This window comes from Abrus precatorius, unplaced genomic scaffold (genome assembly GCF_003935025.1).
Source record: "Abrus precatorius isolate BTA unplaced genomic scaffold, Abrus_2018 Scaffold3, whole genome shotgun sequence".
NCBI classification, from domain to species: domain Eukaryota; kingdom Viridiplantae; phylum Streptophyta; class Magnoliopsida; order Fabales; family Fabaceae; genus Abrus; species Abrus precatorius.
The window spans coordinates 29977281-29990216 of NW_020874373.1; the positions used below are offsets into that span (position 1 = coordinate 29977281).

Consider the following 12936-nt stretch of genomic DNA (forward strand, 5'->3'; position numbering starts at 1 on the left):
TTTTTCTTTTTTTTTTCCGCCATTTTGATCTATCTTTCCGCAGTGATTATTATGTCGAAAGATAAGTAGATGATTGGTTTCAGTAGCTCTTGCGGTGGTAGCACGTAGAACTTTACTTTTAATATTGTGATGAAGTATTAATAACAGGATTTTATTAATCTCAACTATTCAACTATTAAAACTGAGTTTAGACACTTAAAAATAGTAAATTGTTTATTTTGTTGAACTAAATTACGGTTATTTACTGAACTAAGTATAGTATAATCATTGTTGGTATTTCACCTAATTCTTATTCTATTTTATTACTTTCGTTTGCTTTGTTATGGAAGCAAATATTGAATGTTGATTATGAATATACCAATATAATTAAGCGTAATGCATTATAATTCAGCAAAGGAATAATGACTTTCATTTATATATCAAATGGCTTTATAGCGGCACCCAATTTTCTTAGAAAACACTTGATAAATTCACATTATGAATTTCAAGACAAGTTTAACCATAAATATATAACGAACCAAAAATTCATACTACTATGACCACGGTCTCATATATGGTGCCTTCAACAACATGGATTCGATCTTATCCCCTCTACAGCTCAGGAATAACGTTTTCTGGAGAAGACATTTTGTCAATTTTTGTGCACATATGATGAACTTCTGCTTCACGTAACAAAAACAATAGTAAGAAAAAACATCAAGCCATGGGAAAAATAATATCCTTTACCGCTGGCAGAAAATTCAGTTGTGATTGATTCATGTCAAATCATCCTCTTCCATCTCTTTTGCTTTTAAAGCATCTTTTACTCTCAACAAAAGGGTTGACTTCCAAGAATCCTGCATTGAAACAGTAAGGTCAATTGCAACTTAAGAAACATATAGTAAGATGTATCCTTATGCTACATGATATTCTCAAATTTCCATAATACCAAGAACATACACAAAAATATAACTATTGTATGCGACAATAGTTCCAAGTAGATATGCAGACAAGAAGATAATGTACACTAAGCTTAATAATAGGGCATGTTGGCTATCATGAAACGCATGAACAAATGCCGAATAGACAAATTTGCTAAAATAAATATTCGGATGCACAAAAAATAAGGGTAAGAAATGAAAATAACATATCTAAGGTAGTGGTGATGGAGCTGCTGGCCCAAATGACCAATTATTAGATCCGATGGAGAGGTCCAAGTCATGGAGGGCGTATGTGAGAAAGAAAAATAGTGAGAGGGTAGAAAAGGAAAGTAGTTAGGAATTAGTTACTGGAAAAAGAGTATATTGTGTAAGGGGGAGTGTTAGTGGGAGATATGCTGAGATTTTGTTTTTAATTAGAAGGAGCAGGATTCTCAATCTTTAGATATGCTGAAATTTTGTTTTTTTTTGTTAGGAGGAGCAGGATTCTCTATCATCATTGAAATCTTGTAGGAGCCGTAAGCTCTAGTGATTGCTGTTGCGTATGTTTTTGGCAACTAAAATCTATAATACACAATCTATTCTTATTGAATTTCTATCAATTGGTCTGACCTACCAGATAAATATCGCCAAAAACTAATTGAAGTGATGCTTTGGAGGCTCAGATGAATCAGAGGCTTAGGGGTCACGTTTGGAGGGTGTTGAGAATTCGTTGAGCAAATTTTGAAATGCTATATTGGAAATGCAGAAGTCACAGTTGGATATGCAACGTTCATTCATGGAGAGATGTCACAAATTTCAAGAAGTGCAATTATTGTTCAAGAAAGAAATGGAGCTATCTGGATACAAGGGAGCAGAGGGAGAATCCTTGGGAAGAAAGATGTCAAGGAAGAGGCGGATGCTGACCCTGCCATTCAGGAAATTATTTCTCACACAACTAATGATGCTAGGAATCACCCAGGTTTTTCTATCCAAAATGAAGTGCTTTTCTTTAAAGGGAGACTAGTTATTTTTGCTTAATTGACTCTCATCCCCACCTTATTACAAGAGTTTCATTCTACAGCTACAAGAGGGCAATGTGGATATCATAGGACTTATTGTCAATTAACAAGTCTTGATTGGATAGGAATGAAGAAAGTTGTCATGGTGTTTGTCAAGTCCTGTGATTTTGTCAAAAGATGAAATATGCAGCAACTTTTCCTACCCCAAAAGCTAGCTTGTAAGGTAAGGATTATTTTAGCCTTTATAAGTTCTTGTTTAACAATATTTATAATAGAAGTAAGACTCCAACACATTCCCTTGCGCTTGCGCTTAAGATTGGAAATCTAGAGCGTAACAATTATAGGACTATTTTTTAAATATAGCACTCGATAAGCCACAGAACCAGGTAGGTAGCATTCCATAGGATTAGGTAAGTTACATTGGAAAATCCACTAAACCAGGTTGATTGCACAAGAAAAATTCATGGGGCCAGCTAGATTTTTTTTTTTTTTTTTTTTTTTGGCAGTCAAGAGTGGCCCAATATCAGATTTGCAATAGGCACTGATACTATAATAAGAAACTTAGACCTAACTCACTCCTAAAGGACTACTGTCCAAGTATTTATAAGGAGTATTATAACTATATTTTTAGACAATGTGAGACATCTTAACACACAATTCTCATGCTCAAGGATGGACATCTAATCCATGAAATTTGCAAAATTAGACATTTATGAGCAGTCCAACATTCAAACTAGATAGATTATAATACCATGTTGAATTTGAGCTTTAAACCTAATTCAACTCTAAAAGTTAACTAGTAAAGTGAAGATTGTTTTAACCTTTATAAGTACTTATTTAACCATATCTATGTGGAACTTCAACAGCAGCCATTATCAATTTTGGACTAGATTTGGGAAGAGATTTCAATGAACTTTATTGTAGGACTCCCACAGTCTAAAGGCTATGAGTATGCACATTTTATACCACTTAAGCATCCTTATTCTCCAAAAAGTTTTGCAAAGGTCTTTGTATAATAATTTGTGAGACTTCATGGTTTTCCCTTATCCACTCTAAGTGATAGGGATCCCATTTTCACGAGTATTTTTTTGGTGGGAATTAATTAAGTTGTAAGGTACCAATGTTATCAATAGCGGATGACGGATTATGATAGAAAGCTAAAAACATGTCATAAAGTTATGGTGGATGCCATGGCAAGTTATGGCAAAAGTACAACAGACATAATAAAATATATAAAAAAATATTACAGGTCATAGGAGATGATTGAGAGGAAAGCTGAAATAAAAAGAAATTATTTGAGAAAAAAAGATGAAAACATAGATGTGGGAGAGGGAAAAATTGAAATAAGGAAAACTAAAATATAGAGGAAGAAAAACTATAAGAGGGAGAGGGAAAAACAAAAAAAAAAGCTACCAAGAAAAATGGAATCGACAAAGATAGAGGTAGCAGTTGTCGAAGATGTAACAGTGGTCGTTGGAGCTGTAGTAGAACTAGTGGCCAAAGACTGATGAACATTGAGGAAGAACAGAGGTTGAATGAGTGAGACTAAGAAAGTGAGGACAAAGAACTCAAGTGAAGAACAAAGATGAAGGCACAAAGCCAAAACATGAAGAGAGAGGAAGAAGAGATGCAATTGCATGATTTAGGGTTTAGGTTAGCAGGTTGTCTCTTTGGATCAGGTTAGGTCAACGGCCTAACCCATTTTAAACTACAAAAACTGCCATGGTTGCTAGGCACGTAACAGCCACTACGGCACCGCCATTGAAAAGCCACCATATTATGCCTTAGTCATGGTAGTTTGGTCCAAAAACACCACCTTTACCCGCCATGGTGCCATAATAACCGTTTTTTGACAACACTACAAGGTACAACTCTTAAGATGAGCACAACATATCATCCCAAATCTGATGGTCAAACGAAGGTATCAACAGCTATTTGAGTCTTACTTGGGTTGCTTTGTTTCGGAATAGCCTAGGACTTGGTCCTAGAGGTTGCCTTGGGCTGAATTGTGGTATAATACCACATTCCATGTCTCTACCGACTCTACTCCTTTTGAGATAGTGTATGGTCACAAACCTCTGACAATGTTAACTAGTAAAGTATTTGGAAGGAGAAACAAAGGTTGAAGGTGTTGCTAGAAAGTGTAAAGACAGAAATGAAGCTCTGAAGCAACTGAAATTTAATCCAACAAAGCATAGGAACAAATGAAAAGATATGCAGATAAACATAGGAAGGATATCTCTTTTGAGTTGGGTGATTGGATGTTCATTAAACTTTGGCTGCATAGACAAACTTCGGTGTCCTCTCGAATCTGTTCAAAATTGTCCCATCTATATTATGGCCTTTTTCAAATTATTGAGAACATTGGGACAGTAGCTTATAAGCTCCAATTACCTCCTATTTCTCAAATACACCCAATATTCCATGTTTCATTGTTAAAAAGAGCCATTGGTCAATATTACGCTGCACCTAATCTGCTGGTAGATATGGAGGTTGAAGATGTTACAAAACTGGATAAAGTTTGGGCTGTGAGGAGCAAGTTAGAGGAAGGTATCTTGTCCAAAGAATATTTGATTTAGTGGAAAGGATTGGCTGCAGAAAATTCCATTTGGGAGGCAGAATTTTTTATGAGAAGCAATTTCCAAATTTTAGCCTTGAGGACAAGACTGCAGTTTGAGCAGCTTGTGATGTCTGTCAGCAAAATAAAACTCAAACCCTATCTCCAGCTGGTCTTTTACAGCCTTTACAAGTTCCAGCACAAGTATGGAGTGACATCTCCATGGATTTTATTATGGGCCTCCCAAAAGTTAGAGGACGGGACACTATTTTTGCGGTTGTTTGATAGATTATACAAATATGCACATTTCTCTACTCTAGCTCATCCATTCATAGCAAAGGATGTAGCACAACTCTTCATTTCAGAAGTAGTTTGGTTGCATGGATTTCCCACATCCATTGTTTCACACAGAAATCAACTTCTTTTAATTCAATTTTGGTCAGAACTTTTTTGACAAGCTGAGACAAAATTGAAGTACAGTTTGGCATATCACCTCTAGACAGATGGTCAGACAAAAGTGGTAAATAGGTGTTTAGAAACCTATCTAAGATGCTTCATAGGATCAAAACCCAGGCAATGGCCTCAATGGTTGAGTTGGGCTGAATTTTGGTATAATAGCAACTATCATTGCTCTACTAAAAGGACCCCTTTAGAGGGTAGAGACCCTCCCATCCTTTTCAAAGGCAATACATATCCTTCTACCATTGATGCAGTTGATCAACTGATTATAGACAAAGACCTTTTGTTGGATGAATTGAAGCACAATTTAACACAGGCTCAACATCAGATGAAGGTACAAGCAGATAAGAAAAGACAAGAGTTGGTTTTCCAGGAGGGAATCGGGTTTATTTAAAAGCCTAACCCTACAAATTGAGGACTTTGGCTCAGAAATGAAATGATAAGCTCAGTCCGCGCCTCCACAGTTTTATGTACCGTATCTGATTGTCCAAGGCATTGGAGAGGTTGCATATAAATTACAGCTTCCAACCAGTTGTAAAATTCTCCCAATTTTTCATATTCATATCAGCAAGCTGAAAAAGTCTGTACCAGCAACACATCAACCTCAACCACTATTAGAGGCACTAACTGAGGATTGGGAATTGCAATCACAACCAGAGGATTAATTAGCTCTTTGCCATAATACTCATGGGGATGTGGGGGCTTTGGTCAAATGGTATAAGTTACCAACCTGTGAAAATTCCAGGGAATCTTTATCTACTATACAGCAACATTTTACAATTTGTTGTTTTGTTTTCCATCTATATCGAACTAGTTCTAACAAAGACGTACAAAGGATCAATTTCAAATCGGGATCCAAATATATGAGTCAAAGAACTTAAGATTCTAAAATAAGCTTCACAGTTAGAAAAAAGGTCATTCTGTGATCTACATATGAAATTATAACGTGTTCAAATCTTTATTTAGGTCAACATACATATATAGGACTAGTGAGATCTTTGTCAAACACAGCAAAATTTTATCTTACCAAACAATGTAAACATTTTATCTTACCTTCTAACAACTAAAACAAAAGAAATTTTATTTTAATAAATTACAACAAACATCAAAAGAATCATATATACATTAGAGATATAGTCATGTGACAATATTTTTCATAATACTTGGGGCTTGGAACACAGAGGTATACCAATGGGGTTATGCTTTCAAACTCCTTGACTATTCGACTAAATTTTTCAACATCTTCCTCATCAATTGAAGAAACCAAATCCTGAAATTTGGTAATAACTTTCAATCAATAAAACTAAACAGTGATCAAGAAAAGAATAAGAGCAAAGTAACAAGCCATAGTAATCATTCTTCTTTCAGGATTTAAGGTAGACATGGTGTTATTCCAAACAAATAAAAATAAAATTGCAGAGCGCCAACACTGCTGGAAAATTTAAGAGAGATTATATTAGAAAGTATGGAAGGGAGTGCAGGGAATTAGGGGAGTCAGTTAATGCTGTTGACAGTTGTTATAACAACAATGATACTTATGATTGAGGGTTAATTGGACAAGCTGCAAGTTACTGTCAGTTAGTCGAGAGAGTTTAGCAAATATAAGATAGTCACTAATTGAGAATTGTACTTTCTATTCTACATCATGTCTTCATCTAAATATGATTCAGTTCCAACAAAATTCCACCACTTACAGACAAAAATTTGTATTCACGGGTTCTGGAGAATGTTGGATCCAAGTCCTACATGATGAAAGGAAAACATGAGAAAAGTATATATGTAAAATATTAGTCCAATATGAAGAAGAAACACTAAAAGGAACCTGATAGCGCTCTAAAGAATTGGTAATTGCAACAAAATCCCCTTGACAAAGCTGGCAAAGGCCAGAATTAAGAAGATGCCCTCTAACTCCATATTTTAACAAGTTATTGTTCAGTGATTGTCGGGCAACATCTTCATAAATCTTAATTGCGTTCTGAAATCTGGTAAATATCAAGTAGATCAATACACTCCAAGTTAATGCTTATAACCCATATCATCCCTAATCAGTTAGTCCAAATGAAGTCTAGATGGTATTTATATTCTAATGCAATTAGTTGATAGCTTCTAACATTTTAAGAATAGAAGCTACATGCAATTCCAAGACATATGTAGGTAAACGGAAGTTAAACAAGGATAATTCCAAGTATCCTATTGAAAAGTTGCATTACAGGGAACAGGAAGAGAAACACTTACTGCTGAAGCTGAGCAGAAAATTGTGCAACTTTTAGTTTGCACTGGATCACAGACGTTGCAGCATCCCCAAGTTCGAAAAGTTCAGCAGCCCTCTCAAAATAAGATTTAGCCTGCTCTATGTCTTGATTGAGCTCATACAACTCACCAATTTCCTAAATCCAAAGAAAAATTTAACTCAACAAATTTCTTTATTTTCAAAGGATTCAATCTCCGTATCAGAATCTCATACAATGAAAGAATTAACAGTCTGTACTAAGAATGGAAGCAGAAAAAACATAATTTAATGTAACAATACATGTATATGAAAAAGTGGTCAAGAGAATCGGTGGAATAGAATAAGAAGGCACAAGCCAACAAACTTGCCTAACTCAGGTGCTTGCACTCCGTGTGTGTGTGTGTGTGTGTGTATGTTTCCATAACAACAAAGAGTACCTTAGAATACTTCGCAGCCATGATGTGTCTACCAATCTCTGTGAAAATGGTTACAGCTTTATTTAAGCAGGAGATAGCTCCTTAAACAAAAGAGAAGTGAAAAAAGTTAGCTAAATTACTGGAATGTATATCCACTGCCCTGAGACTACAAATAGAAAGAAACAAACAAACAAGAGAGAAAAGTACATAGAATAAAGGGTTAAGCTTAACCATCAAATTTTAGCTTAAGTTCACTCGATATAATAATAAAGATCCGAAGAGAAGCCACAAAATAATTTATATTCAGATCCCTATTGGGTGTATTTGGCAAATGGCAACAATAAAAAAAGTCATTTTATAATTATTTGTAACAAAACAAAAAACGAAGGGGGAAGAACTAGAAGAACACCTTTTGTGGATGTTTTCTTGTAGCAATGGGCAGCATCTACATAAGCATTTGCAGCATCATATTTGTTATCTAACTGTATTACATATCATTGCAAAAGGGGTATCATATATAAACCCAACAGCACAAAACTCAGCTTCTAAAGTCTGAAAAATCATAGCGCGCTTGTAGTCAACCTTCATATGACATTTAGATGATTTGACGAAGATTGAGCCCGCCTTGTCCCCTGAATAAAATAGTGATCAAATCATCAAACATGTTAACCTTAATTAGTCGTACACACTACAAATTCCCATGATAACAAAAAGATGAGAGCTTGAAGCTTTTTGCTCAAGGTTCAAGGAAAAAAAGAAATTAAAAATGCCCAGAACTTCAAATACTAAAACCAATAATTTGGGATTTCATACACGCACATTAACCTTACACACTACAAATTCCCATGATACTTCAAAATAACAAAATAGAGAAAGCTTGAAGCTTTTTGCTGAAGGTTCACGGCTTAAAAGATATAGAAGTGCCCAAAACTTCAAATACTTAAATAATTTAATATTTCATATTTCAAAACCCCAAAATTTCAAGGTGAACGCTCAAACCCACACTACCAAAGTAAAACCAAAAAAAATAAAAAATGGAGACTTTCGGTTGTTTCTAAACAAAAAACGAATGCCCAGAAGTTAAATATTCAAAAGCGATAACTTAAGGGTTTTAAAACATCAAAACTCGTCCAGTTACAGAAACACCATGATGGAGATGATGCATTGAGGAAAAAAAATGGCATTAGATAAAAGTAAAGTGGAGTTAAAGAGTGTGAACGAGAGAGAAAAGAAAAAAAAACATGATTTGGCAAGTTTGAAGGAAGTAGCAGATTTGTGGAACAACTGAGCAGCATCTTCATAGTTGGAACCGAACAACGCGCAACAACATTGGAGTTTGTTATCAGCTTTATGGGCAAGTTGTTGTCCCCTCGCAATGTGATCATCCATTGAGGAAACTCTGCTTTAACTTCACCTCTTCACCTTTCTTCCTGCGATCAATGGTTTGTATTGTTCATCAACATTGTCATTTCCCATTTCCCATTTGCCAAGTGCCAACGCAAAAGGTGATCAATCAACAGTGTTGCGTAAAAACGACGTTGCTTCACGCATCTCTTCCTACTGGCTCGTTGATCTCTCTATTCTTTATTATTTCTCACTTTTAAGGAAATTTCTTGTTTTTATTTATCTATCATATTTTTAAAAAAATTAAGATGATTTTAATTTTGTATTAATTAAATTTTAAATTTATGATAAAAAAAATAGTAGAAAAATATGAAAAATTATAATAATTTTAGTAAAAAAATTTATTAACCTTTTTTAACTTCACAATTATGAAACTTTTTTCAATAATTAAAAAAATACCTACGTATTCCGGGGAATAAATGTTTAGTTAGTATAATTACGGAGAATGAAAAATTGGAAACATTGTTATTGTATCATTTTGACAATTTCCTCGTTGATTCTCATTTATTGGTGTTATAACATATCTCTTTTCCTTCCCTTTAATTGGTTGTGAAGTTACCATATATACTTAATCAAAATGAGTGTAGCTAATTACACAAACAAATGAAGGATGAAAACAACATGATGTTGACATCATATTCGATGTATAATGTGATGTATTACCAAAGATTAATCCAAAAGATTCCAAACTTTACTATTCGATGTACCAAACTGTGGAGTTAAGCTAGGAGAAAAAGTAAAAGATTAAAAACAACAGCACATCATTTCAAACACTAACCCACTATTACTGCTATATATAAATCAAACTGTCTAAGAAGCAACAAAGAACAAAATAACTAAAGAAGGTAAATTTAGAGACCCTAATCTGTGAAGTTGCATCATGAAATTTAGATAATACCCATTGATTTAATTTTTGTCAATTATGTTTTGTTTAGTAAACAAAGAAACAAACAGAAACATGTTATATCTCATTTTATAGTCCCCAAATATCCTATTAATCTAGTATAAAAAAATATTAAGTAGTCAAGCCTAAAACTATTTTCACTACTACCCAAAAAAAAAGTTAGCCAAGTAAAGTTGCATTCTTATACTTATACTTGAAATTTGCACCAATAAAAATCACATAATACACATTCAGATTTCATTACCAAGTTTAGCCACTATGGATGTTAGGATCATTGGCTAATGGGATAACTCACCTTTGTTGTCTTCCATTAATTTAAAACTACGGTAGATGTAAAGGTAAAACGAGTGTAAATGTACTTATAATATATATAATTTATAATAATAAATGTCTAATTAATATATTAAATTTATGTTAATATATTAATTTATATTTTTTATTTTTAAATATATTTATTTAAAACACAATTTTTTTTTCTTTCCTAAACCACTATTAAGGGTTTTGAGGCAAAGGGTAGAAGTGTAGAGAAATTAGTTGGACGTAAAAATGGTAAAGTTGACCGTACAATATATGATAGGCATGAGGGTAATGAGTGGATAGAATTACTATTCATGGCAGAACCTGGGATTTGCTAATCAATTTGACTTAATCCAAGTTATTGTTTAGATAATGAGCTGAAAAATATTTTATTATACAGATACAAACAACAACTACAAAGAAGAGTAAAGTCATAATAATAATAATAATAATAATAATAATAATAATAATGGACTATGATGGCTTACTGATGCGCTATTTGATTCTTAACTAGTGTAGTAGTACTTCAAGTTCAAGAATGGGAGGTTGTATTGGCAATTTATGGGCAAGTTTATAAAAACATTACTAAAATAATAATATTTCACAAAAATAAAAAAAAATTGGTTTAAAGAGTAAAACATTAATTTGTCCAAGATATTTTATGTTAAACAAAAATATTTAATTTAGTCCTGTAAGAGGATAGGCTAATAAAGGTAGACAAAACAAATACAAGCGGATAAATTTTTGTATGATGCAATTTTAAAACTAAACTAAAACCCAAAAATGTTTTTAAAAAAATCAAAGGAACAATGGATTAATTTTTTGAAAAATAAAATAATATATATATATATATATATATATATATTTGCTTGTTTATTTTTCGTTTTTTGAGCAATCAATCAAATGAGTGTTTAAATTTATTTTATTTTAAAAATTACTTTAAAGTATGTTAAGAGAGTTTAGATATCATTATGTTCCATAAAAAAATAATCCAAAGGTATAAATTCATAATTCATAATAATCATTTATCAATTATCAAACATAACAATACTGTAAGGAATTTTAAAATGATGGAAAATATAAAAATAGAAAAACTTTTCCATACAATGAAGAATAATTTTTTAAAAAGAGAAAGAAAATTAATAAAAATGATAATCTACATATGTTAATAATAGTATACTCTTTTATTATATAAGGTTTTTCACTTATAATATTCACTTTTATAATAGAGAGAGATATCATGTGAAAATAGGAGAAGAATTTATTGAATTTTCAAATCTTATATGCAAGTAAAAAATTTCTAATATATCCGCCGTGTGTGTGTGAAATTGGCTCTTTATACTATTATTGGGATGAAATTGACTCTTCGATTAAAGAATGGGTTAATGTTAAAAAGAGTTATAAACTACGATTTTTTCATCTATTTCTTGATAAGAATATACATGACTCCATACCAAGTTTTTTACATGTTCAAATTAATGTGGTATAACTTTTTTCTATTTATCCATTGTATTTTATAGATTACATTATTACTTTATGTCAGCATAGATAAATACAATTAATTTTTTTCTTATATAATATCCTATTAAATAAATTAGAGACTAATGTCTAACGCATTAAAGTAAGGGTTTCAATCAATTTTTTTTCATATATATACTTTAATGATGTTGAAATTAAATTTTAAAAAAATAATATTTAAGAGATTTGAATCACTTCCACTCGAACCAACGCATATTGGTATTCAAATTCAATAGTTTAAAAACATTTAAAATGGTGATTTCAAAGAATGCGTTATATATATACAAAACCATCCCTATAAGGTTTCTATAACTTCACCCCAAATAAAATGAAAGGGATTTTTTACATTGTTTGAAACATTTGCAATGATTTTAAACTAAACTATAAGGATTGAATTCAATTTTAAGAAATATTATAAAAAAAATCATTGAGTCATCAATTTAACCAATTTTATTAAAACACCTTTAAGTAACTAATAATGATAATTAATCATATTATTTTTAATAGTTAATTAATTATATTATTAAGTTTTAGTTTTAATTTTTAGATAAATAAATTTTCTTAACAATAATACAAAATCATCATTAATAAAATGATAAAATAACAAAAAAGTGAAAAATACTATATATGTACACATAAAATAAACATGTAAACTAAATTAATTTTTTTCATTTTTTATGTGATTTAATATTTATTACAAACAGAAAAACATATCCAAATATTACAATTATCAAATTTTGAATATAGGTTAACTTTTACACTTCAGAAAATTATAAATATATTTAAACTAATTTATTTTATAATAAAAATAATTATTTAAACTTGTTTGATAATTTTTTATATAAAAATAATAAATATACCAACTATATATGTATGTGACTTCAGTCTTCCAAAAACATATGCATGTGATAGTTATATGTTTAATTAAAAAAAAATATATAACTCTTGCAATAAGATTAGTAACAGCTGGTATTATAAGATACTATTTTTTCATTAATTGTTGTTTGTGTTCATTTTTTTTACTTTATTTAATTTTATAACTCTAAATAATTGTTATATGTGATAAAATAAAGATTTAATTAAGTGTTCGAGTCTTGTAAAAGTTACATAATTTGAACTTAATTTATATATATCTTTTTTAGAATATAGTTATTATATATATTTTTTTGTACTTTCTTTTTAAGTTCCACTTCCTCTAATTGATGTAATCCATTAAAATATTATTAAATGTCA

General features: G+C 31.4%; 1 protein-coding gene across 1 annotated transcript; it reads right to left on the reverse strand.

Moving 5' to 3' along the window:
* Positions 1 to 509: 509 nt before the first annotated feature.
* On the reverse strand, positions 510 to 9077 carry LOC113862730 (alpha-soluble NSF attachment protein 2-like). The gene is made up of 10 exons (XM_027495882.1): positions 8822 to 9077; positions 8163 to 8212; positions 7990 to 8062; positions 7602 to 7681; positions 7170 to 7321; positions 6757 to 6916; positions 6629 to 6676; positions 6124 to 6204; positions 727 to 836; positions 510 to 614 (listed from the first exon to the last, which is right to left on the reverse strand). Exons 1-9 carry the CDS (start codon positions 8967 to 8969, stop codon positions 756 to 758), a joined length of 873 nt encoding a protein of 290 aa, XP_027351683.1. The 5' UTR covers positions 8970 to 9077; the 3' UTR covers positions 510 to 614; positions 727 to 755.
* Positions 9078 to 12936: the final 3859 nt, after the last annotated feature.

Excerpts from the sequence above, each read along its gene's own strand:
- LOC113862730 (XM_027495882.1), bottom strand. The coding sequence starts at position 8,969 with ATGGATGATCACATTGCGAGGGGACAACAACTTGCCCATAAAGCTGAT. Across the intron at positions 7,682-7,989 it reads CAAGAAAACATCCACAAAAG|GAGCTATCTCCTGCTTAAAT; the intron begins GTGTTCTTCTAG and ends CTTTTGTTTAAG. Across the intron at positions 837-6,123 it reads TTGAAAGCATAACCCCATTG|GATTCTTGGAAGTCAACCCT; the intron begins GTATACCTCTGT and ends GTTTCAATGCAG.